This window comes from Pleurodeles waltl, chromosome 2_1, assembly GCF_031143425.1.
Source record: "Pleurodeles waltl isolate 20211129_DDA chromosome 2_1, aPleWal1.hap1.20221129, whole genome shotgun sequence".
Classification (NCBI taxonomy): Eukaryota; Metazoa; Chordata; class Amphibia; order Caudata; family Salamandridae; genus Pleurodeles; species Pleurodeles waltl.
Genome location: NC_090438.1, coordinates 24,265,624 through 24,291,767, shown reverse-complemented (window position 1 = coordinate 24,291,767; position 26,144 = coordinate 24,265,624). Strand labels below are relative to the sequence as shown.

Sequence of the window (26,144 nt, the reverse complement as noted above, 5' to 3'; positions counted from 1 at the left end):
ACCAAGTGGCTGAAGATGTTTTGCATGCAAGTGTGAGTGGAGACGTGACAGGGAGGGAGGAGGGAGACAAGGAGGAGGGGGACACAGTGGAGGCAGTGGGTGTTGGTATGTCTGTATGTGGATGTTGCTTGTGTGAATGCTTGTGTGATGTGTGATGCTTATGTCTGGATGAGCTCCCCTTGGGTGTTGAGGTGTGTGCAGGCTGGTCTGATGGTGTGTCTGGGATAGGCAGAGGTATAGGTGATAGGGTATGGGTGGAGGAAGTTGGAGGGGGGAGGCTAGAGACAGGGACAATTGCTGCCATCAGTGCTGAGGCCAGAGTCTGGAACGATCGCTGATGGGCAGCCTGACCAGAATGAATGCCCTCCAGGTATGCATTACTCTGCTGCAACTCCCTTTCTACACCCTGGATGGCATTCAAAAGGGTAGACTGCCCAACAATGAGCATCCTCAGGAGGTCAATGACCTCTTCACTGAGGGCAGCAGGGGTGACAGGGGCAGGGCCTGAGGTGCCCGGGGCGAAGGAGATGCCCACCTTCCTGGGTGAGCGGGCACGGGCCAAACGCTGAGGGGCTGCTGGGAGGGCGGTGCTGGTGCGCTGGGTGGCGGCTGTACCTGTTGTTGCGGGGGGCACGGATGTTTCCGCCACCACAAGGGAGCTCCCTTCAGAGGACGAGTCCGTGTCACTAATGTCTGCACGAGTCCCCGCTGTGGAGCTCCCCTCGCCCTCCGTCCCACTGGTGTATTCGGAATCCGTTGCATGGCCCTCCAGGGCCATGTGGGATGCAGCTCCCTCGTGCTCCAATGCCACTTCTCCTCCGCCTGATGATGCTAATGCACACATGAACAGGAAGACCACAAAAAAAGGGGGGGGGAAATAAAGACATGTTGAGTGCATGCATTGGCGACACCGTTGGCGGAGAGGACAGACACAGAAGCCCCCTGCACTATGCCGGGCACTTGGGGTCCACTACTCAATCCGTGGGACATGGCCTACAAGCCTTTGGACGACAACTGCACACATAGATGACACAGGGCCATGGATAACTGTACTTGGCACCCTACAGAGGTGGGGGGCGGGGGCACTGGGCCATGCCTTACGGAGTGGCCTAGCCTACAGAAATCGCCCTGGCCTAGGGATACCAACAGCCCTCCTCCCCCACCCAGACACCTCCACTGCGTGCAAAGTCAGCAGAATGAGGTTGTACTCACCCCCTTGTGTCTACTGTGATGTCCTCACACGCCCATCCAAATCGGGGTAGGCCACCGCCAGGATCCGGGACATCAGGGGGGTCAAAGTCTGACCTGCACCCTCCCATGTTGGGAGGCCATCCCCAGCTGAGCCTCCGCCGTCTTCCTGCTCCAGCGTCGGATGTCCTCCCATCTCTTCCGGCAGTGGGTGCCCCGTCTGTGGAGGACCCCCAGGGCCCGGACGTCCTTGGCGATGGCACGCCAAATGTCTATCTTCTGGTGGGCGCTGACCTATGTGAAATGTACAGGGGGAGAAAAAGAGTCATCACCTTCTGCACCCTCAATGTGAGTGGCCCCCCATCCCTACCCTTGCCATTTGGCACATCCTGTCATCCGTCGTTTGATGCATGCCTCATTCGCTCCCCTCCCCACCATCTTTCATCCACCCGACTCAACACAGGCATTGCCCACAAAGCATGTTCCCAGTGTACTTACCTGTTGGTCTGGAGGACCGTAGAGTAGCGCATACTGGGGGAGGACCCCATCCACGAGTTTCTCCAATTCCTGAGCAGTGAAGGCAGGGGCCCTTTCCCCAGTCGCATGAGCCATTGTCTCTTCCAGACCGAGGTCACAGCAGCACTTGCAGTGTAGGTCCTCTCCTGTCGAAGATCAGGTATCGAGTGATTAAGCAGAGAGAAAATGACGGTCACGGCCGCGGCGGTGCGTACCGCGACCGCCGGCGCACATCGTCATTGGCTCCTGAGACCCATAGGGTTCACTGTTAACCAATGCTGATTTGCGCTGCGGTCTTCGACCGCCTACCGCCACGGTGTGCCACGCCAGCGCATTGACCTCACATCCCATTGTCACACTTCACAGGTCAGGCAGCTGCCATTTCAAGGGCCCACATGGCTTACTTTTAACTGCGTCACACAGACCTAGGCCTTGCATCAACACTCATACAAACCATTCAATGCATTGGGAATTGTGTTTTGTGCAAACTGTGGTTATGTACCTGTGGGCTGATTGACTCTGTGCTCGCTGTTGTCCTTCATAGGCACCGTCCCCTGGGACATGCGAGGAGATGGAGGAATCTTCCCGTGTACAGACCGCTGGTAGACCTGTCGACAATGGAGGAAAGACATGTCATACTGACATACAGGCTTGACCGAGCCACTATTCATGAACTGTGTGCCCAGCTGGAGCCAGACCTGATGTCACCCATCCGCCAACCCACAGGGATCCCACCTCTAGTGCAGGTGCTGTCAGTACTCCATTTCTTTGCAAGTGGGTCATTTCAAACAACAGTGGCCATAGCAACAGGGATGTCCCAGCTTGTGTTTTCCAAGGTGTTGTCCAGAGTGTTGTCTGCCCTTCTGAAATACATGCGGAGCTACATTGTTTTCCCTGAGGTGGAGGATTTGCCTACAGTGAAAGGTGATTTCTATGCCCTTGGACATATCCCCAACATCATAGGTGCCATTGATGGGACCCATGTGGCTTGAGTACCCCCCAGCAGGAGTGAACAAGTGTACAGAAACAGAAAGAGTTATCATTCGATGAATGTACAGATGGTGTGTTTGGCAGACCAGTACATCTCCCATGTTAATGCCAAGTTCCCTGGCTCTGTGCATGATGCGTACATCATGCGGAATAGCAGCATCCCTCACGTGATGGGTCAACTCCAGAGGCACCGTGTGTGACTAATTGGTGACTCTGGTTACCCCAACCTGTCATGGCTACTGACCCCAGTGAGGAATCCCCGGACAAGGGCAGAGGAACGGTACAATGAGGCCCATGGGAGAACTAGGAGGGTGATCGAGCGGACCTTCGGCCTTCTGAAGGCCAGGTTCTGCTGCCTCCATATGACAGGTGGATCCCTATTGTACTCACCAAAGAAGGTGTGCCAGATCATCGTGGCCTGCTGTATGCTTCACAACCTGGCTTTGCAATGCCAGGTGCCTTTTCTGCAGGAGGATGGTCCAGATGGTGGTGTTGTAGCAGCTGTGGAGCCTGTGGAGAGTGAAGAGGAGGAAGCCGAAGAGGACGACATAGACAACAGGAACACAGTAATACAGCAGTATTTTCAATGACACACAGGTAAGAGTCCAACCCGTCATATTACATATACTTAACCCCTACTACCTCTCTACTGTCTGACCTTTTCCCCCTGTGTATGGTAACTGAGTTATGACTTTCCCTTCCAATTTCAGAGATGTGGGCCATACTGCGTGACATCTGCTTTGTTTCCCCATGGACTACAGCTGTGTGACAGTGGTATGTTGGCATCACAATGTAAATATGCATTTTGGGACGGTAATGTCTAATACATTAGTACAAAATCACAGCCAGACTCCTGATTGTTTTGTCGAATAACTGTTTATTTCAGTGATCTATATTGGTGGGTGATTGCAAGTCGGTGAGGGGTGATGGTGGAGGATTGTCCATGGCAGAGTCCGAACTATTAGTATCACAGGTGCAATGTCCAAATGCCTGTGGAAAGTGGAGCATGGGCAGTATAAGAATGGACAGGGTGTCAATGTGGGACAGTGGGATGACAATCAGGGAGGTATCCTTTCCTGGCGGGGGTCTTGGCATCTTACTCTGTCTTCTTCCTGGATCTCAGGGCCCGCTTGCGGGGTGGTTCTCCTTCTGCAGGGGGTGGGGTGCTGGTGGCCTGTTGGTCCTGTGGCGGGGCCTTCTGTCCACTAGCGCCGGCGGAGGTGGTAGGCAGTTCTTGGTCCATGCTAGTGTGAGGGGCCTTTTGTCCTGCCACAGTGTCCCGCAATGTGGTGACTACCTGATTCAGAGCCCCTACAATGGTGGCCAGGGCGGAACTGATGTTTCATAGTTCCTCCCTGAACCCCAAATACTGTTCCTCCTCCTGCAGAAGCTGGATCTCCTAAATCCTGGCCAGGACCGTCGCCATCGTCTCCTGGGAGTGGTGGTAGGCTCCCATGATGAAGGAGAGTGCCTCGTGGAGAGTGGGTTCCCTGGGCCTGTCCCCCCCCTGTCGCACAGCAGCCCTCCCAGTTCCCCTGTTTCCCTGTGCCTCTGTCGCCTGGACCGTGTGCCCACTACCACTGCCCCCAGGTCCCTGTTGTTGTTGGGGTGGGGGGTTAACCTGGGTGCCCTGTAGTGGTGGACACACCGCTGATTGACGTGTCCTGGGGACTGAGGGATGGGCCCGCTGGGTGGGTGCTGTGCTGGTGTTCCCAGAGGGGGGAAGGTCTGCTATGGGCTGTGGCTGTCTGAGGGGAACCGACTGTCCCGAGGTCCCCGATGGGCCGGGCTGGTCATCTAGATCCAGGTTGACAGAGGTGCTGTCCTCACTGTGGGCCTCTTCTGGGGTGGAGTGGACATTTGTGGACCCTACTGCGCGGTGACGTGGCGTTCGGGTCCTGCAGGGGTATAAAAGTATGGTTATTGCATTTGTGTGTGCCATAGCGTGTAATGGTTGGGTGCCTTTGTACCCCAGTACTGGCATTCCCGTGTGGGGGCTTTTGTGACTGTGATTTGGTGGGGGATGGGTATGTGCAGTGGGCATGCTTTGGTGATGGGTGTCCATGCTTTGTGGTCGCATGCAGGGCTTGGTGTTGGGATGGGTGGGCTGTGATGGTGAGACATTTGCAAGGAGCAGGATGTGATGGGGGTGAGGGTGATGGTGGGGGTATGAGTTGGCATGCTGGTGGGGTGGGGGGATGAAGTAGTGAAGATGAGACTTACCAGAGTCCATTCCTCCGCCTACTCCTGCGAGGCCGTCAGGATGCAGGATCGCCAAGACTTGCTCCTCCCATGTTGTAAATTCTGGGGGAGGAGGTGGTTTTCCACCGCCAGTCTGCTGCACCGCGATGTTGTGCCTGGATACCATTGAACGCACCTTCCCCCGTAGATAGTTCCACTGCTTCCTGATGTCGTCCCTATTTCTTGGGTGCTGTCCCACAGCGTTGACCCTATCGACTATTCTGCTCCATAGCTCCATCTTCCTGGCAATGGTGGTGTGCTGCACCTGTGTCCCGAAGAGCTGTGGCTCTACCCATACAATTTCCTCCACCATGACCCTGAGTTCATCCTCTGAGAACCTGGGGTGTCTTTGCGGTGCCATGGGGTGGTGTGGGTGATGTGTGGGGTGGATTGTGTGGTGATGTGTATTGGTGTGTTGTGTGAAGTGTGTGGAAATATTGCGGGGTGAAAGTAAAATGCACGTCTGGGTGCTCAGTTTTCTTTTTCTCAGTGCGTGGTCCCGATTCTGTAGAAGTGGGGGTTTGTGGGTGATGTGGGTGTGTGTTTTATATTGTGTTGGGTGTGTGGGAGTGGTGTGTGTATGTGTATCAGGTGTCTGTATTTTGAATTGTCCAATGTGGATGTGTTTTGTAAAAGTGTGTGTATTTTGAGCGCAGCGGTGTGTACCGCCAATGGATTACCGCGGTTGAAAGACCGCCGCGTGGATTCGTGTGTCGTGATAGTGTGGGCGTATTTCTGTTGGCGTGACGGTGGAGGTTTGGTCATCGCCAGTTTCTCGCTGGCCTTTGGTGTGGTGGACTTTTGTGGATGTCTGTATTTTGGCGGTTTGCCTGTTGTGGGTCAGAATGACCGTGGTGGTTTACGGCGGCCACGGCGTTATGTTGGCGGTCTTCTGACAGTGGTAAGCGGCTTTTAGCGCCAAGGTTGGAATGACCCCCTGTGACTGTAACAGAAAGTAAAACTAACGTTGTAGTTCCTGGTGTGAAGCATAGCAGCTCCATTACCTCACTTCCTGTGTGGATGCATCACATTTTTTGCAATGTGTAATTTTTTCTGATGGGCTAATATGTAGTTTTTTTAATGTTGCTTGACAACGCAACATAAGGACATTCATATGCTTGATATGGTATGCATAATGTTTGGCAGACGCAATGCTTTAAAAAAGCACACATTTGGGATAATGAGTTGTATATTTTCACACAATGTCTGTAAAGGGTGTGAAGATGTATGTTGTCATGTGTAACACATGTATTCATTTTCACAGAGATGTGGATTGTTGCCGTGCCTGTCAATGTTTATGTTGCACATACTCCTCCCTTGAAATGAATCCAATGTATGTGTTGTGAGTATGCATGGGTGATGGTACATGCCTTACAAGGATCAGACAATACCTTGCCCTAATTTCATATACTTTATGGACAAGACAAATCCAGAGGGTTGCCCATTGTGCAAACTATGTGTTGTCACCTCAATGCATTGCTTACTTTACCCCCAGGGATACCATGGACTATCCATGGAATGTGGTCTGTGCACCACTGTGCAGGTCTGCACACATGTCAAACAATATGTGCTGCAACCCAAAGTGCAGAGAACAGGGACGGGGGGATGGGTGTTTTACAATGTGTGTTACAGGCAAGTGCTGTGATATTTAGGGTCTCCTTTAAAAACTGCTACCACCATAGGAGCTTCATTATTTCCCACCTTCATGTCTTCCCCTGTGTACAAGAAATGTACTTTGAGTGTATAGATGTGAGGGTATATGCATTATTGGAATCACACTACGCAGAGGGAACATTTGTTACGTTTGAATAGCCACACAGCTTGGGATAGCTGGCCCATGTGCACAACATGTGTATGCAATAATACCCTTCCTAAGTGTATATCCAGGGATGCTGATGATTTTCCCTGGAATATAGGCAGATTACCCACCCCTTTGGCAGTGCATTAGTGTGACAATGTGATGTGTTTCCCAAGCGACATACATTAGGCTGTCATGTAACATGGGTAACTTACAATTCCCCATAAAAGTAATTGTTGGGATGTGGTGGACACACATGTGTCATGGATGTGTTTATTTACATGACATGCATGTGAGTGGTATGCTTTCTTCCTGTGTGATATTTCCAGCCAGTTGCAGTGATTTGTTTTGAGAGATGACTTCAACAACCCTTCAAACCATTCATGGGTCATAGCACTCCTTCAGAGCCACATCTTTGCTCCTGTCAGTGAACAGTATGTTACTCTTTCTTGGTACATCTCCACTGTATAAGTGTTAAGGGGTTGATTCCCCAAACACCAGGCCCTATGATGCATATTTGAATGTGTCCGTATTCTAAGTTGTAGACTACTGAAAGCCTGGGGCACCTAGGGGGTACATTGAGTTTGCATTTTGTGACAATGTTCCTTGCGCATACACCTTGACTGTTCAATTCCACACCAAATAGTTCTACTCAGAGTTCTTCTTTTAGCACACAGTTTGCATGGCAGGGCTGCCATCAGACAGAGACGGTACGCTACATATCAGTGCACAGTCACATGCAGGTATCCAACTGTACAAATTAATCCTATACCCTGTTATCTACTAGGGACTTACAGATTCTAAAGGTCAGCCTTGCCCTATTATCTACCAGGGATGTACAGGTTCTTAAGGTCAGCCTTGCCCTATTATCTACTAGGGACTTATAGGTTTTTAATGTCAACCTTGCCCTATTATCTACTAGGAACTTACAGGTTCTTAAGGTCAACCTCGCCCTATTATGTACTAGCGACTTACAGGTTCTTTTTGTCAGCCTTGTCCTATTATCTACTAGGGACTTACAGGCCCTTTATTTTGGACTTGCCTCATTATGTACTCTGGACTTACATGAAACTGTGTTTTAGGATGGTATGTGTTCCTTTTAGGCATTGGTACTTCATTGAGAGGAAGTGTGACAGGGACATGTCTGCAGCCCTAGAGTTCAGCTATTATAAGTCCCCACATGCATCGCTCATACTTGTTTGTGCTGGCCAAGCCCACCGGGGGACTTACTGACAGTGTGACTGGGATGTTCATTGGCATACACAATGCATGTGATTATGTTTATGGCCTTACATACTTTCAATGTTGTTTTTTGAAGTGAGTGTTTAACATTATGTATTCATTCCCACATGTGGTAGCCAGATTGTGTACTGTGGGCTTCAGTTGCCACGTTGCTGGCAGTGTTTAGGCATTTTGTACTTGCTCCTCGTCTTCCTCGTCATCACTGTCCAGCCCTTCATGCACATTTTGGTATTTGGTTCATGTGACATTTGTAAATGGACATTTGTTCTTCTATAGGCCAAGCCCTATTTGCTGTATCATGAGCACTGTATGCAGGATGAGTGACTGACACCCACACATCTCCATTCTCCAGTCACAGCACTTGTGTAGTCTGTGAGTCACCTCTACATAGTGGCTGAGCCAGGTAGGTAGACAAGTATCTCAGCTCTTTTTCAACATGTGTGTGTTGGACATGGGCACTCACACACAGCTACAGCCAACATATTTTGTCAGATGCACAATATGTGTTGGTGGATTGAATGATTTTCTCTGACAGCTATGAGTACAACATCAATGTGCTAGCATGTCTGTGTCTTGATTGAAACATGCAGTTTGGCAAGGTTTTGAGACATGCTTTGTCATTGTTTGGCATAAATGCAAGGTGACGACTAAAATGAGTGCGACAAGTCTAGACATGCAGATGCAGTGTCCCCTGTGGTTCATTCACTGTGTGTTATAGATGTTTGTGCCACTGAGGGGTATGTTGTAAGTTATCACCCGAGATTGTGACATTCAGACACTGAGTTGTCACAAAACTGACAATGACCTACTGTTGTAGGTACTAATTACTCTTCCACTACCAAGCCAGACATATGTACAGCTTTCATCACATGTATTAACAATTCTTATGCTGTTAAATGTCAACCAGACAGAGTTGTGTGAAATGTGTGTTGTTATGTTAAATGTGTGTGCAATTGTTAAAGCACACATTACACCCCCACATTCATATAGCAGTGCATTGTGTGTAGTTTTCTTTTACTTCCTGAATGTGTTCCTACTTTATTTCTAATTGTTGTTGCATAGTCATGCTTTCTGAGATGTGGGTGAGTTGCTGATGCTATTGAATCTTACAAATGCTCCAAGACAAATGCGTGATCAAGTGATTCATTTAGATATTGGTGCACAGTGTGGGATCAGTGTACCCGCAGCAGTATTTTGTGCATCTCCCCCCTGATGTGGACCGTCATTGTCATCATCCTCCTCCCTGGGGTCCTCCACCTCTTCATCCCAGGGAACATCGGTCCTAACACAAATGTTATGCAATATTGCACAAACTAGTATGATCGTGCGCACAAGGGGTGGTACATAACACTCTTGCCTCTGATAGATCGAGGCATATGAACCATGACTTAAGGATACCAAATGTCCTCTCAACCACATTCCTTGTTCTTCTGTGTGCCTCATTGTATGTCTTCTCAGCATTAGTATGTGGGTTTTCGTAAAGTGTCATCACCCATGACTGGATTCCATATCTTTGGTCCGCTGCAATGGGGGAAGAGATGCAATGGGGGAAGAGAGACAGAGTCGTTGCATAGTGTTTGTCAATAACATACAGGCTTGCATTTTGGCTTGGGTGGGTTCCTGTTTGGATGCATGATTGTATTGGTGTATTGTGGTGCACCTTCCAGTCAGGGTTCCAGTCTCAGGGGAATAGTGATTGTGTGATTTTGTAGCATGACACTTTACCCATGCAGGATTTGTGTGATGTTGCAGATTAGCTTACAACTGTCCTGACATGCATGTGAGCCCCCCATGTACATGGTACACCCCACCTGCACACAGACCTCTTATCCATATTTTCTGGTTAGAATGCATGTCTGTAGACATCATGGTAAGTATGGTTTCAGAGCTATGTATGTGGCTAATTTACATGCCCCTGTGGCACAGAACAGCCCAGGTAGTGTTTTGCTGCACTGCCCTGCACCACTGGTGAAGCCTAGTGATGTGCCATGTCTACTAGATACGGTGCACTTCTGTCCTCTACCAGTGCGCTGGCACTAAGTCAGCTGGCAGGCTGCAAATTAGGCACCCTGCAGCAATGTACAGTGATGCCTGCATTGCATTGCAAGGGTGAATGTTTCTTTGGCAATTTATTCTTTCAAATGTGCTGCAGAATGGAGCACACATAGGAAAAGTGTACACAAAGAGAGTATCAATTATTTTTGTTCTTTGGGCCATGGTATTCCCATACCTACGGTGGCATTGTTTCTTGATGTTGCCTCAGGTTTACAGAGTGTCGTAACTGTGAGTCAGCTCCAAAATGCAGCATATGTTGCGGTGGCATGCCCATGGTAAAACAAATTGCAGGCCCCTTCCACACTAAGGAGCATATTTACAAGCCCCAATTGTTGTGACACACCCGTAGCCTGTGCCGTGCCCCACATTTACAAGGTGGAGCTAATTCACTTTTTGTGGCTTAACGCCGGCTTGTAAATATGGACTCCTCTGATGCAGTTTTCTGTGGCAGATGGGTGTGCAATGAGTGTTGCTGTGGGTTTTCCACTGCAACACCCATTGCTTTTGATGCTGCCCCATATTTTCAAGGAATCATAAATCCGAGGCAGCACCAAAAACTAACGCCACACCAGGAATGGCGTTAGCATGGCACAAAAAGGAGAGATACTTTTATTTCCTCTTGTTTTTGCTTTTTCCCTGTGTGCTGAATTCTGGAGCACGCATAGGAAGAGCAAAATACCATAAATGATTGCTTATATGTAGGAAGGTGTCCCTTCCTGCACATAAACCATCATTCAATTATGATGTAGCACACATAGAAGTGCCAAATTGCCATTGTAGATTGGTTATGTGCAAAGGGTGACACCTTCCTGCACATAAACAATCATTCCCTTCAACACAGACACCCTCACACTTTGGTGCAAGGATGACTGCATTGGTGCTGGCAGCTAAATTGAGCACCAGCAGTAGGGGAAACACAGGGGTGCACCGTATTGTTGTAAATACGTCACATCCCTGCATTTCAGGACTGAGGCAGCGCAGCACAGCCATTTCCGGCTCAGTGCTGCACTAGTTCCTTGTAAACCACTCCCTAAGGAGGATTTGAGACAAAAACGTAGCTGAATACCACCTTGTAAATGCAGAGCTTGCATTGCCCTATCCGAGCATCATTAAAAGTGACAGTCCGGTGGTGCTTGGGGCTTGTACCTGTAGTCGTATGTGATGGTGATGTGCATTGGATGTGTGGAGTGATGCAAGATGCATATGTGTTGATCAGTGGTCATCCATGATTCCTTTTTCATGTGTGGTGTGTGCATTGTTTGCCCCATATGTCTTGTTTGTTGTATGTGTTATGTAGTTGCTGCTTGTTTACTTACGAGTAGGCCATTGCCACAATGTCCGTCCTAGAAGCGTTGGTTAATTATAGAGTGCTTGAAGATGAAGGTGTTATGCACGCTGGCAGGATATTTTGCTAAGATGTTGGTGAATAGCCCCCGATGGTCCACAACGGCCTCCATATTGATGGAATTCGTGTGCTTCCTGTTCCTGTACAGATGTTCTGTTGCAGCAGAAGGGACGAGTTGCACAAGTGTGCAGCCCATTGCACCCAGGACATGCAGGAATTTAGTGAGTTGATTGAATCCCTGTTTGGTCTCCTTCTGCAGTGGCTGGGTGTTGGGGAACAGGATGTGGCGGGGAGTGAGGCCGATGTTAGCAGCCAGTACAGTTGGCAGGAAGGCAGAGAAGGGTGGTTGTGAGATACCACCCATTCGTGCTTCAGTTGTCTGAAAGGATCCAGATGCCAGCATGTGCAGCACAGCCAGAAATTTAGTAGTGGGTGGTTAGGTTAGGTGTAAAAGACCTGGCCTTGAGCCTTAGTATTACACATACATAACCCAATTATCATCAGATGGAAAGGGAACAGATACATACATACACAAACAAGACAACATTATTAAATGTTGAATGATGAAAAAAAGCAAAGAATAGAAACAAAGGTCCAAATTTATACTTGATTTGCGCCGAATTTGCATAATTAGTTTTAGAGAAATTCAGTGCAAAATGAACTCCAAAATTATACTTTGGTGCTAGACCCGTCTAGCACCAAAGTTTTGGAGTTAAAGTCATTTTTTGCTAGCGTCAACGGGATGCAAGGTAGGCATTCCCAGGCAAAAAATAACAATATGGCCTTAGCACCATATTTATCCCCTAGTGCTAAAATCAAGCACGGGGGAAGAGGGCCTTAAAGGATGGAGCTAAGCTTGCTTAGCACCATTATTTAACACCTGGGTCAGGGCAGGCGTTAGGGGACCTGTGAGCCTATTTCCACGGTCAGAGACCATGGAGTGCCCAAAGGTGCCCTTCCCTAGCCCCAGGGACACCCCCACCCACACCAGAGGGGACCCCATCCCAGATAAGTAAGGTAAGTACAGGTACGTTTTTTTTTTAAGTGCCATAGGGGGGCCTAACTTGGGTCCCCCTACATGGCACTGGGACCAATGGCCCCATGCCCAGGGGACATGTGTCCCCTGGGCATGGCCATTGGGGTGGTGGGCATGACTCCTGTCTTTACTAAGACATGTCCATGGGGGTTTTACGTCAAAAAATGACACTAGTCCGGTTAGAGGCATTTTCATGCCTCTGCCAATGCTAGGGTCATCTTTGAGGCACAACCTCCTGTTCCCCCTAAACCTCCCCCACCCAGCTAGTGTCCTTATTGATGATGCTAGCCAGGCCTTACCGCCGGCTACCGTCATATACATAAATATGCGCCCGGCCATCGTCTTGGAATGGTGCTAGCCAGCGGTAAACTTTTTCATGCAAACCTGCATTAGCACAGTTTTGCATGAAAAAGTATAAATCTGGGCCATAATTTCCTTTGAGAGAATATAGGCGTGATGCAATTGAAGTACATGCTATTTATTTGACACATTAATTTTTATGAATAACATTTTATCATTTTTAGTGAGAGCAAAATGATTAAAGCACTAGTTGTGGAGAGACATCCATTAAACATATGACATTTATATAAGAATGACAAAAGTATGCTTTCTATTTCCATGTGAAGTACCAGTGTGGGAATGATAGGACTGTCCATGTCAATAATGTGGATACATTTGATATACGTGCGCTGTACACTTGAGTTATAAAAGTATATCTTTCATCTCCACCTGAAGCATACTCCTTTGGAGTAGCAGGTTTTCCTTGCAAATGAAACACATATGTTCTATTCATCTGCAATATGCATTGTATATCCAAAGACATGAGAACTTTGATGATGGTGGCTGAGAGCTATGAAGGGAACTTTGTGATTGTGAGAAGGTAGCCTCTTCCTAGCCTTGTTACCCCCACTTTTGGCCTGTTTGTGAGTGCATGTCAGGGTGTTTGTCACTGTTTTCACTGTCTCACTGGGATCCTGATAGCCAGGCCTCAGTGCTCATAGTGAAAACACTATGTTTTCAGTATGGTTGTTATGTGTCACTGGGATCCTGCTGGTCAGGACCCCAGTGCTCATAGGTTTGTGGCCTATATGTATGTGTCACTGGGACCCTGTCACACAGGGCCCCAGTGCTCATAGGTGTGCATGTATATGTTCCCTGTGTGGTGCCTAACTGTCTCACTGAGGCTCTGCTAACCAGAACCTCAGTGGTTATGCTCTCTCATTACTTTTAAATTGTCACTAACAGGCTAGTGACCAATTTTACCAATTCACATTGGCTTACTGGAACACCCTTATAATTCCCTAGTATATGGTACTAAGGTACCCAGGGTATTGGGGTTCCAGGAGATCCCTATGGGCTGCAGCATTTCTTTTGCCACCCATAGGGAGCTCTGACAATTCTTACACAGGCCTGCCACTGCAGCCTGAGTGAAATAACGTCCACGTTATTTCACAGCCATTTTACACTGCACTTAAGTAACTTATAAGTCACCTATATGTCTAACCTTTACCTGGTAAAGGTTAGGTGCAAAGTTACTTAGTGTGAGGGCACCCTGGCACTAGCCAAGGTGCCCCCACATTGTTCAGAGCCAATTCACTGAACTTTGTGAGTGCGGGGACACCATTACACGCGTGCACTACATATAGGTCACAACCTATATGTAGCTTCACCATGGTAACTCCGAATATGGCCATGTAACATGTCTATGATCATGGAATTGCCCCCTCTATGCCATCCTGGCATTGTTGGTACAATTCCATGATCCCAGTGGTCTGTAGCACAGACCCTGGTACTGCCAGACTGCCCTTCCTGGGGTTTCACTGCAGCTGCTGCTGCTGCCAACCCCTCAGACAGGCAGCTGCCCTCCTGGGGTCCAGCCAGGCCTGGCCCAGGATGGCAGAACAAAGAACTTCCTCTGAGAGAGGGTGTGACACCCTCTCCCTTTGGAAAATGGTGTGAAGGCAGGGGAGGAGTAGCCTCCCCCAGCCTCTGGAAATGCTTTGTTGGGCACAGATGTGCCCAATTCTGCATAAGCCAGTCTACACCGGTTCAGGGACCCCTTAGCCCCTGCTCTGGCGCGAAACTGGACAAAGGAAAGGGGAGTGACCACTCCCCTGACCTGCACCTCCCCTGGGAGGTGTCCAGAGCTCCTCCAGTGTGCTCCAGACCTCTGCCATCTTGGAAACAGAGGTGCTGCTGGCACACTGGACTGCTCTGAGTGGCCAGTGCCACCAGGTGACGTCAGAGACTCCTGCTGATAGGCTCCTTCAGGTGTTAGAAGCCTTTCCTCTCTCCTAGGTAGCCAAACCCTCTTTTCTGGCTATTTAGGGTCTCTGTCTCTGGGGAAACTTTAGATAACGAATGCATGAGCTCAGCCGAGTTCCTCTGCATCTCCCTCTTCACCTTCTGATAAGGAATCGACCGCTGACCGCGCTGGAAGCCTGCAAACCTGCAACATAGTAGCAAAGACGACTACTGCAACTCTGTAACGCTGATCCTGCCGCCTTCTCGACTGTTTTCCTGTTTGTGCATGCTGTGGGGGTAGTCTGCCTCCTCTCTGCACCAGAAGCTCCGAAGAAATCTCCCGTGGGTCGACGGAATCTTCCCCCTGCAACCGCAGGCACCAAAAAGCTGCATTACCGGTCCCTTGGGTCTCCTCTCAGCACGACGAGCGAGGTCCCTCGAATCCAGCGACGCTGTCCAAGTGACCCCCACAGTCCAGTGACTCTTCAGCCCAAGTTTGGTGGAGGTAAGTCCTTGCCTCACCTCGCTGGGCTGCATTGCTGGGAACCGCGACTTTGCAAGCTACTCCGGCCCCTGTGCACTTCCGGCGGAAATCCTTTGTGCACAGCCAAGCCTGGGTCCACGGCACTCTAACCTGCATTGCACGACTTTCTAAGTTGGTCTCCGGCGACGTGGGACTCCTTTGTGCAACTTCGGCGAGCACTGTTTCACGCATCCTCGTAGTGCCTGTTTCTGGCACTTCTCCGGGAGCTACCTGCTTTAGTGAGGGCTCTTTGTCTTGGTCGACGTCCCCTCTCTCTTCAGGTCCAATTTGCGACCTCCTGGTCCCTCCTGGGCCCCAGCAGCGTCCAAAAACGCCAAACACACGATTTGCGTGTAGCAAGGCTTGTTGGCGTCCTTCCGGCGGGAAAACACTTCTGCACGACTCTCCAAGGCGAGTGGGTCCGTCCACCAAAGGGGAAGTCTCTAGCCCTTTTCGTTCCTGCAGAAACCTCAGCTTCTTCTGTCCAGTCGAAGCTTCTTTGCACCCGCAGCTGGCATTTCCTGGGCATCTGCCCATCTCCGACTTGCTTGTGACTTTTGGACTTGGTCCCCTTGTTCCACAGGTACCCTAGATTGGAAATCCACAGTTGTTGCATTGCTGGTTTGTGTCTTTCCTGCCTTATTCCCCTAACACGACTCTTTTGTCCTTAGGGGAACTTTAGTGCACTTTGCACTCACTTTTCAGGGTCTTGGGGAGGGTTATTTTCCTAACTCTCACTATTTTCTAATAGTCCCAGCGACCCTCTACAAGGTCACATAGGTTTGGGGTCCATTCGTGGTTCGCATTCCACTTCTGGAGTATATGGTTTGTGTTGCCCCTATCCCTATGTTTCCCCATTGCATCCTATTGTAACTATACATTGTTTGCACTGTTTTCTAAGACTATACTGCATATTTTTGCTATTGTGTATATATATCTTGTGTATATTTCCTATCCTCTCACTGAGGGTACACTCTAAGATACTTTGGCATATTGTCATAAAAATAAAGTACCTTTATTTTTAGTATAACTGTGTATTGTGTTTTCTTATGATATTGTGCATATGACACTAAGTGGTACTGTAGTAGCTTCACACGTCTCCTAGTTCAGCCTAAGCTGCTCTGCTAAGCTACCATTATCTATCAGCCTAAGCTGCTAGACACCCTATACACTAATAAGGGATAACTGGGCCTGGTGCAAGGTGCAAGTACCCCTTGGTACTCACTACAAGCCAGTCCAGCCTCCTACAGTGATAGATACCCTTTGGTGAGAAATGCTTACTAAATGTATGAAATGTGCACATGTTTTCTATCTCACTCAAGCAGTATTATTTCTTTCATGGTAATGATGCTGGCCACACTGACATGCACAGGCTGATGTAAGTTTGGCTTGAGAAATTTCAATAAGGGCAGGAACATGTGGACTGCTCCAGGGTTATTATTTTTGTTGTAGTCAAATCAAGCATTGTTTACATTTTTAATTACAAGTCTCTTAATGCTGTTTATTTCTTTGTTGGCAACAGTGTGCTTTTAGTATGCAGTCATTGCACTGGAAATCTGGAATTATGGAAAATATTTCAAAGTTCCCCATGACATGAGTTTCATCATCATAATGATAGCCCCAAACCAATTTGCAGAGGTTTACTATGGCCTCACCTGTAATAGTCTGTGCCAATGGAGGAACACATTTTTCAGCAAGATTATTGCAACTACAGATACACTTTCCTCAAATTCTCTGGTAATCCTACCCATGAGAAAAATATCTATCCTCACTCTCCTCATTAGCAGAAGGCAGACTGGTATGACCACGTTCTGGTTTCTTTCTCCCTGTTATATGAGATTTTTTCAAAAGAGAAATCAGTACGACTAAAAATAAAATCTAGGAAGCTGTCTGACATCTTCTAGAACTCCACAATGCCCTCCATCCTTCACCCAAGTGAGCAAGAAGGCTGTGGCGGCCTCACCTATTTCTTCAGATACAATATAAAAAAGCTTTAGCTCTCTCTCCCAATAGTAACTATTTTTTCTACAAGAAAACCAAACCTGAAAATCTACAGATGTGTGAACTTCTTTTAAAAATGAGCACTAAATCTGCCCTAATAAAAACTCTCTCTGCTATAAGGCCATCCTCTCATTGCCCTAACCCCATTAAAGCTACCACTGTCAAGAATACATCCACCATCCCTCATTCAGTGTTACAAGGCAGCAAAACAAACACTGAAATGTAAACAACTTCATTGGATACACCAGAAATACTTATAGTACACGAGAGGTGTGGGCTGGTCGAAGAACCAAAACCCACCCTTCACCACCGAAGAGCAAAGCTGAAATGCATGCGTTGAAGGGATGATCTTCATACTTCCAGGCACTACAGCTGCAGCCCAAAAAAGGGACTGTCCAACACAACACAGATCTAGGAGATTATGAGGCTGAAAGAAGAGGCCAGAATACTGTAAACTCTTCATACACAATGAGATCACATCATGTAACATAAAAATGATAATGATGGCCGTATTAGGCATGTCTATTTATTCTTGTTTGCTGATGAGGAAGACGTAACATTTTATAGTTTAATCTCACTTAAGTATGAGTATTTTTCTAAACAGGTGATGTTAGAGGAGACACAGTGCTTGGACTTTCCTTTGGCCCCGTCATCTTTTACACTCTCCCACTCTGTGAATATTTCAATGAGATCAACTTTGCTTGTCCAACTGACAAATCCATCCAAGAGATAAAGAATTGGCTGAAGAGTGTACCTGATGCCCTCGACTGGAGTGATGCTGCAAAGATGATTTGTGAATTGCATGGCAGTGGGTAAGGATTCTACTGTGAATTAAACTGTCCTACTTGTTTTGCTGTTCAGACCCTCTTTGTATAACTGTCACGGCTGCTACAACCCCTCCATTGGTGTGCTGCGACCAGGAAATGAAGAAGCACATAGGACGCGGACTGTTTCTTCAGCCACATCCGGTGCTCTGGGCACTTACACCGACCCCCGGAAGACTGCGTCCTTGTGGCTTTAGTGATCAGGCATGTCAGGGATATAACCCATGCCAGTAAGCAGCAGTTGCCCATCTTTAAGGGCGGAGGGACCAGTCCCACACCCTTCAGATATAATGAGTCTCTGTCAGGCTGAGCAAAGGTCACTCTTTACTTTCAGGTCAGACAGCAAGGAGCGAGGCATGGGCTAAATGTGCAGGCTCCTGCCTGCCTGAGCTGACCTTTGCTGGGCTTAGGAGGTCATAGGTCCTCAACTCAGCAAAGGCCTTTAGGCCCTCAGCCTCCTGACAAGGGAGAGAGTCAGTGATAGCCCTGTACCTGAGCACTTCATATTTAAGCCTCATTGGCTGATCTAAGGGCAGGCAAGTGTTTTTTTTTACTTTAACTGTTTGGTGGGTGCATGTCTGTATGAATGTATGTTTATTTATGAGTAAGTGTTGTGAATGAATGTGAGTGTGTTTCTGCATGTGAATGCATGGGTGTATGTGAGTGCGCATGTATGTGTGCCTCCCCACTCCTCCCCAATTTGCCTGGAATTCATGGATATCTAACTTGCTTATGATTTTGTTGCTAAATCCTTTTATTTGTTCTTCTTATTTGCTGACAAAACAACTGAGTTTAAGGTGGTTAATTGTAGTGCCTCTCTCCTGCCTCACGGGGAGCACGGGCGCTTGTTCCTTTTTTCCACGCTCATTCGGCGCTCCATACAGGTTTCGGAAGTTCCAGAAAACATAAAAAGACTTCATTGAAGTATAGGAAAGTGGTATCTGATGGTTTGACAATACTGTAGCCCTAAAAGACTACTACGAGACAGTTGGTGTCCTATGCAAATTCCAGCAAATTATTGCTCACTGAATGTTATGATAGAATGAGATTATAATTCCCTGGTTGTCTCTAAAGTGGTACTGCTCCTCCTATGTGACAAAATAGGTGATAGGAGGGTTCAATAAGGAAGTTATACCTCTTACCACATTTTCCCAGATTCATTTAGTAACATATTCTTTTGAATTTCTAGGGAATCTCCATGCACAGGTACATTTTGTCAAAAAGACCAACATCTAGAAGGAAAGGGGAAAACCCATAGTAAAATAAACGCAACATTGGATGATAATCGTATTTGGTTAAACTTTGCCTCCCCAAACATTATACTAATTATTTATTTTATTTTGAGCGCTCCAAGAGTCCTGGTAGCTGAGGACATTATTTCCTTTTTATCTGTTTCTCCTGTTTCTTCAGGGCTCTGCTGGAGTCCATGGGTGGGTGGCACAGGGAACTAGTATATGCATCGCATGATTGCACAACCTGAAGATAAAACTAAAGAATATGTTAGTGCTAAGAGTTATAAAATAGCAGGCCCACATATTCATCCTGTCGGAGAGAGATGGATTCCATGAATCCGTCATTGGAAGATACAGTTAACCTTTCAGTGGCTTTACAGACTGAAACTAAAGATTTACGCCAGACTATGCAATAATTCCAGAAAGAAAGACAGCAATTGTCACAAATATTAAATGAGAATCAGATACATCTTAGTTGTACTAGTCATAGAAAGAAACAAACTACTGTTGGAGGTACCAGGCCTAAATGTAAACTTAAACCACCTACTTTTATTCATCCAAGTCCACTTCCTACTCCATTGAAAGCACAAGGCGCTACTGGAGGGATACATCTAACCCCTATGGTACAAGTAATTACCCCTCACACGGTACCGTAGCGCCCCCAGAATGACTTTATGGAGACCTTGCTAAATTTGCCATCATTTGGAATCAGTGGCAGGAGCATTTTATGTGCAAGTAGCTTACTTTGAAGATGGGCAGTAGATTGGCCTTTGTTCTGTCCATATTCAATGCTAAAGGTGCCTCTTCATGGATACAATTGGTGGAAAGGGATGAGCCTCACCTGTACAACCATTCGAACGTTAGAGCTGAAATTACAAAAAAAAACTCTTTGATAAACACACGTTCACCCAATCTGCAGATAGAAAATAATTAAATCTCAAACAAGGCTTCCAGCGCGGTCAGCAGTCGATTCCTTATCAGAAGGTGAAGAGAGAGATGCAGAGGAACTCGGCTGAGCTCTTGCATTCGTTATCTAAAGTTTCCCCAGAGACAGAGACCCTAAATAGCCAGAAAAGAGGGTTTGGCTACCTAGGAGAGAGGATAGGCTACTAACACCTGAAGGAGCCTATCAGCAGGAGTCTCTGACGTCACCTGGTGGCACTGGCCACTCAGAGCAGTCCAGTGTGCCAGCAGCACCTCTGTTTCCAAGATGGCAGAGGTCTGGAGCACACTGGAGGAGCTCTGGACACCTCCCAGGGGAGGTGCAGGTCAGGGGAGTGGTCACTCCCCTTTCCTTTGTCCAGTTTCGCGCCAGAGCAGGGCTAAGGGGTCCCTGAACCGGTGTAGACTGGCTTATGCAGAATTGGGCACCTCTGTGCCCAACAAAGCATTTCCAGAGGCTGGGGGAGGCTACTCCTCCCCTGCCTTCACACCATTTTCCAAAGGGAGAGGGTGTCACACCCTCTCTCAGAGGAAGTTCTTTGTTCTGCCATCCTGGGCCAGGCCTGGCTGGACCCCAGGAGGGCAGATGCCTGTCTGAGGGGTTGGCAGCAGCAGCAGCTGCAGTGAAACCCCAGGAAGGGCAGTTTGTGCTACAGACCACTGGGATCATGGAATTGTACCAACAATGCCAGGATGGCATAGAGGGGGCAATTCCATGATCATAGACATGTTACATGGCCATATTCGGAGTTACCATTGTGAAGCTACATATAGGTAGTGACCTATATGTAGTGCACGCGTGTAATGGTGTCCCCGCACTCACAAAGTTCAGGGAATTGGCTCTGAACAATGTGGGGGCACCTTGGCTAGTGCCAGGGTGCCCTCACACAAAGTAACTTTGCACCCAACCTTTACCAGGTAAAGGTTAGACATATAGGTGACTTATAAGTTATTTAAGTGCAGTGTATAATGGCTGTGAAATAACGTGGACGTTATTTCACTCAGGCTGCAGTGGCAGGCCTGTGTAAGAATTGTCAGAGCTCCCTATGGGTGGCAAAAGAAATGCTGCAGCCCATAGGAATCTCCTGGAACCCCAATACCCTGGGTACCTTAGTACCATATACTAGGGAATTATAAGGGTGTTCCAGTAAGCCAATGTGAATTGGTAAAATTGGTCACTAGCCTGTTAGTGACAATTTTAACAGTAATGAGAGAGCATAACCACTGAGGTTCTGGTTAGCGGAGCCTCAGTGAGACAGTTAGGCACCACACAGGGAAGACATACATGCACCCTATGAGCACTGGGGCCCTGTGTGACAGGGTCCCAGTGACACATACATATAGGCCACAACCTTATGAGCACTGGGGTCCTGACTAGCAGGCTCCCAGTGACACATAACAAACATACTGAAAACATAGTGTTTTCACTATGAGCACTGGGGCCTAGCCATCAGGATCACAGTGAGACAGTGAAAACAGTGACAAACATCCTGACATACACTCACAAACAGGCCAAAAGTGGGGGTAACAAGGCTAGAAAGAGGCTACTTTCTCACAAGCATGACGATCGAGGTCCCTTTAACTCAGCAACTCTGTCCAAGTGACTCCCACAGTCCAGTGACTCTTCAGTCCAAGTTTGGTGGAGGTAAGTCCTTGCTTCCCCACGCTAGACAGCATTGCTGGGAACCGCGTGTTTTGCAGCTACTCCGGCTCCTGTGCACTCTTCGAGGATTTCCTTTGTGCACAGCCAAGCCTGGGTCCCCGGCACTCTAACCTGCATTGCACAACCTCCTGAGTTGTCCCTGAGTTGTCTTCCGGCTTCGTGGAACCCTCTTGTGCAACTTCGGGTGGGCTCCGGTTCACTTCACTTCGTAGTGCCTGTTCTGGCACTTCTGCGGGTGCTGCTTGCTTCTGAGTGGGCTCTTTGTCTTGCTGGATACCACCTCTGTCTCCTCATGCAATTGGCGACATCCTGGTCCCTCCTGGGCCACAGCAGCATCCAAAAACCCTAACCGCGAGCTTTGCAGCTAGCAAGGCTTGTTTGCGGTCTTTCTGCACGAAAACACCTCTGCACGACTCTTCACGACATGGGACATCCATCCTCCAAAGGGGAAGTTTCTAGCCTTTGTCGTTCTTGCATAATCCACAGTTTCTACCATCGAGTGGCAGCTTCTTTGCACCCACAGCTGGCATTTCCTGGGTATCTGCCCACTCCCAACTTGATTGTGACTCTTGGACTTGGTCCCCTTGTTCCAGAGGTACTCTCGTCAGGAAATCCATCATTGTTGCATTGCTGGTGTTGGTCTTTCTTGCAGAATTCCCCTATCACGACTTCTGTGCTCTCTGGGGAACTTAGGTGCACTTTGCACCCACTTTTCAGGGTCTTGGGGTGGGCTATTTTTTTAACCCTTACTGTTTTCTTACAGTCCCAGCGACCCTCTACAAGGTCACATAGGTTTGGGGTCCATTCATGGTTCGCATTCCACTTCTAGAGTATATGGTTTGTGTTTCCCGTATCTCTATGTGCCCCCATTGCATTCTATTGTGACTATACATTGTTTGCACTGTTTTCTATTGCTATTACTGCATATTTTGGTATTGTGTACATATATCTTGTGTATATTTGCTATCCTCATACTGAGGGTACTCACTGAGATACTTTGGCATATTGTCATAAAAATAAAGTACCTTTATTTTTAGTATATCTGTGTATTGTGTTTTCTTATGATATTGTGCAAGGGACACTAGTGGTACTGTAGGAGCTTCACTCGCCTCCTAGTTCAGCCTAAGCTGCTCTGCTAAGCTACCTTTTCTATCAGCCTAAGCTGCTAGACACCCCTCTACACTAATAAGGGATACCTGGGCCTGGTGCAAGGTGTAAGTACCCCTTGGTACTCTCTACAAGCCAGTCCAGCCTCCTACATTGGTTGTGCAGCGGTGGGATAAGTACTTTGCAACTACTTACCACTTTGTCATATTGTACTTTTCATAAGAGAAAAATATACAAAACAAGTTCAGTGTATGTACACCTAACCAACAAGTTTTGCTTTTCTTCTCTCACTTCTTTGCTAAGTGCTGAAAAGTACCTCTAAACTTTCTAAAAGTTCTAAAAAAGTTGAAAAAGTTTTTTTCTGTTCTTTAAAAAAAAAGTTCTGAAAACGTTTTCTTTTTTATTCTGTCCCTTAAACCTTTTCTATCATGTCTGGTACAGGCCAAACTCTTGATCTGGCCAGTATAGCTTATGACAACCTTAGCTGGAAGGAAGCAAGGAGTCTCTGCTTAGATAGAGGTTTAGGGGTAGGGAAGAATCCCTCAAGACAACTGTTGGTTAATATGCTCATTGAACAAGATAAGACCTTAGTTGGCACTTCTGGTGAGAAATTAGCTGATGGTTCCCAATCTGATCCTGGGGCACCCCTAGCAAAAGATTTGGGAGGGAATCTTGCCAACCTGCCGCTTAGCAGGCCACCTAGCATAGCTGGTACTAATGTGAATTCACACCACAGTAATAGTGTTGCTTCTCATCATAGTAGAAGTGTTACTTCTTTAGGCCAGAATGTTAGAGTGCCATCTGTTAGGTACAGGTCTCCCTCTGTTCATTCTCACCATTCTTCTGTTTCAAGGCATGTCCCTCCCACCCACCCTGATGACAGAGTGTTAGAAAGGGAGCTCAATAGATTGAGAGTGGAGGAATCCAGGCTGAAGCTCAAGAAGCAACAGCTGGATTCAGATAGACAGTCCTTTGATTTAGAAAAAGAAAGACAGAGGTTGGGGTTAGGACCCCATGGTGGCAGCAGCAGTATTCCAAATAGTCATCCTGCAAAAGAGCATGATTCTAGGAATCTACACAAGATAGTTCCCCCTTACAAGGAGGGGGATGATATTAACAAGTGGTTTGCTGCAGTTGAGAGGGCCTGTGTTGTACAGGAGGTCCCTCAAAGGCAGTGGGCTGCTATCCTATGGCTATCTTTCAGTGGAAAGGGTAGGGATAGGCTCCTTACTGTAAAGGAAAGTGATGCCAATAATTTTACAGTTCTTAAGAATGCACTCCTAGATGGTTATGGCTTAACAACTGAACAGTACAGGATGAAGTTCAGAGAAACCAAAAAGGAGTCTTCACAAGACTGAGTAGACTTTGTTGACCATTCAGTGAAGGCCTTGGAGGGGTGGTTACATGGCAGTAAAGTTTCTGACTATGAAAGCCTGTATAACTTAATCCTGAGAGAGCATATACTTAATAATTGTGTGTCTGATTTGTTACACCAGTACCTAGTAGACTCTGATCTGACCTCTCCCCAAGAACTGTGAAAGAAGGCAGACAAATGGGTCAGAACAAGGGTGAACAGAAAAGTTCATACAGGGGGTGACAAGGATGGCAAGAAGAAGGATGGTAAGTCTTCTGACCAGGTTGGGGACAAATCTAAAAATGAGTCTTCATCAGGCCCACAAAAACACTCTGGTGGGGGTGGTGGGCCCAAATCCTCTTCAAATCAAAACAAAGAAAAGAAACCATGGTGCTATTTATGTAAAATAAAAGGTCATTGGACAACATATCCCAGTTGTCCAAAGAAAAGCATCAAGCCTCCTACCACTACAACCCCTGCTGCTACACCTAGTGCCCCTAGTAATAGCAGTGGTGGTGGGAGCAAACCTACTAATAGCCAATCCAAGGGAGTAGCTGGGCTCACTTTTGGTAACTTAGTTGGGGTTGGTCTTGTTAGGGAGACCACAGAGGCTGTGTTAGTCTCTGAGGGGGCCATTGATTTGGCCACCTTGGTTGCTTGTCCCCTTAATATGGATAAGTACAAGCAACTACCCCTAATAAATGGTGTTGAGGTTCAGGCCTACAGGGACACAGGAGCCAGTGTTACAATGGTAATAGAGAAACTGGTCCACCCTGAACAACACCTACTTGGTCACCAGTACCAAGTAACCGATGCTCATAACAACACCCTTAGCCACCCCATGGCTGTTGTGAATCTCAACTGGGGGGGGGGTTACTGGCCCAAAGAAAGTTGTGGTTGCCTCAGATTTACCTGTAGACTGTCTATTAGGGAATGATTTAGAGACATCAGCTTGGGCAGAAGTGGAGTTGGAGGCTCATGCAGCAATGCTGGGCATTCCAGGGCATATTTTTGCTTTGACCAGGGCTCAGGCCAAAAAGCAAAAAGGACAGGGTAACTTGGATTCTGGAAGAATGGACCAAGTGCTCCCTAAAGCTAGGGTTAGTAAAGGTAAAACACTACCTACTATCCCTCCCTCTACAGTGGATTCTAATTCTGAGAAAGAAGAATTTCCACCCTGTGCAGAACCTACACCAGAGGAGCTGGAAGCAGACACTGCTGAGCTTTTGGGTGAAGGGGGGCCTGCCAGGGAGGAGCTGAGTGTGGCACAGCATACCTGTCCCACACTAGAGGGTCTAAGAGAGCAAGCTGTCAAACAAGCAAATGGGGTGTCACGGTTTCGGGCGGGTCTGATCAGGACTTTGGTTGGGACACCCCTTGAGGTCACCGAATATCCTAAAGAGGTAGTACACTGGGGCAGAGGAGCAGCTAAAGGCATACACAGAAAGGACAGCTATGGATAGGCCCAGGAAACAGGAAAGTAAAAGCAGAGCAACCCTTGTGTGAACAAACAGGAAACGGATTACCAGTGGACAAACACGCTGGGGTTGTACACAGAGTAAGGCGCAGAACCTCCCACAGTGACAGGGAATCTCAATGCCTCTGTGCAGTTTGCTCTTACAGATAGTCACCCTGCCAGCCCCATAGAAAGGAGGCAGCAGAAGTGATTCTGTCTCTGGACCCTAGAGCACAAACAAGGATAGTACTTACATACACAGGACACGCTCTTGTGGGTCCAGCTGGAAACACAGTGGCGATTCCTGAGAAAACAGCAATAGCACACTGTCACTGTTAGGGACGAAATACAACGTATAACACTGGACAAGGATGGGGGCTGGAATTG

The 26,144-nt window shown here is 47.7% G+C and overlaps 1 protein-coding gene across 1 annotated transcript in view; it reads left to right on the top strand.

Annotated features, from left to right (window-relative positions):
* The window catches only part of LOC138258172 (nicotinamide N-methyltransferase-like), a 99,102-nt gene that overhangs the window by 52,161 nt on the left and 20,797 nt on the right, over positions 1–26,144 (top strand). The window contains exon 2 of the mRNA XM_069205922.1: positions 17,784–17,991. Coding sequence (XP_069062023.1) covers positions 17,784–17,991 — 208 coding nt within the window. The remainder of the gene's footprint in view (positions 1–17,783; positions 17,992–26,144) is intronic.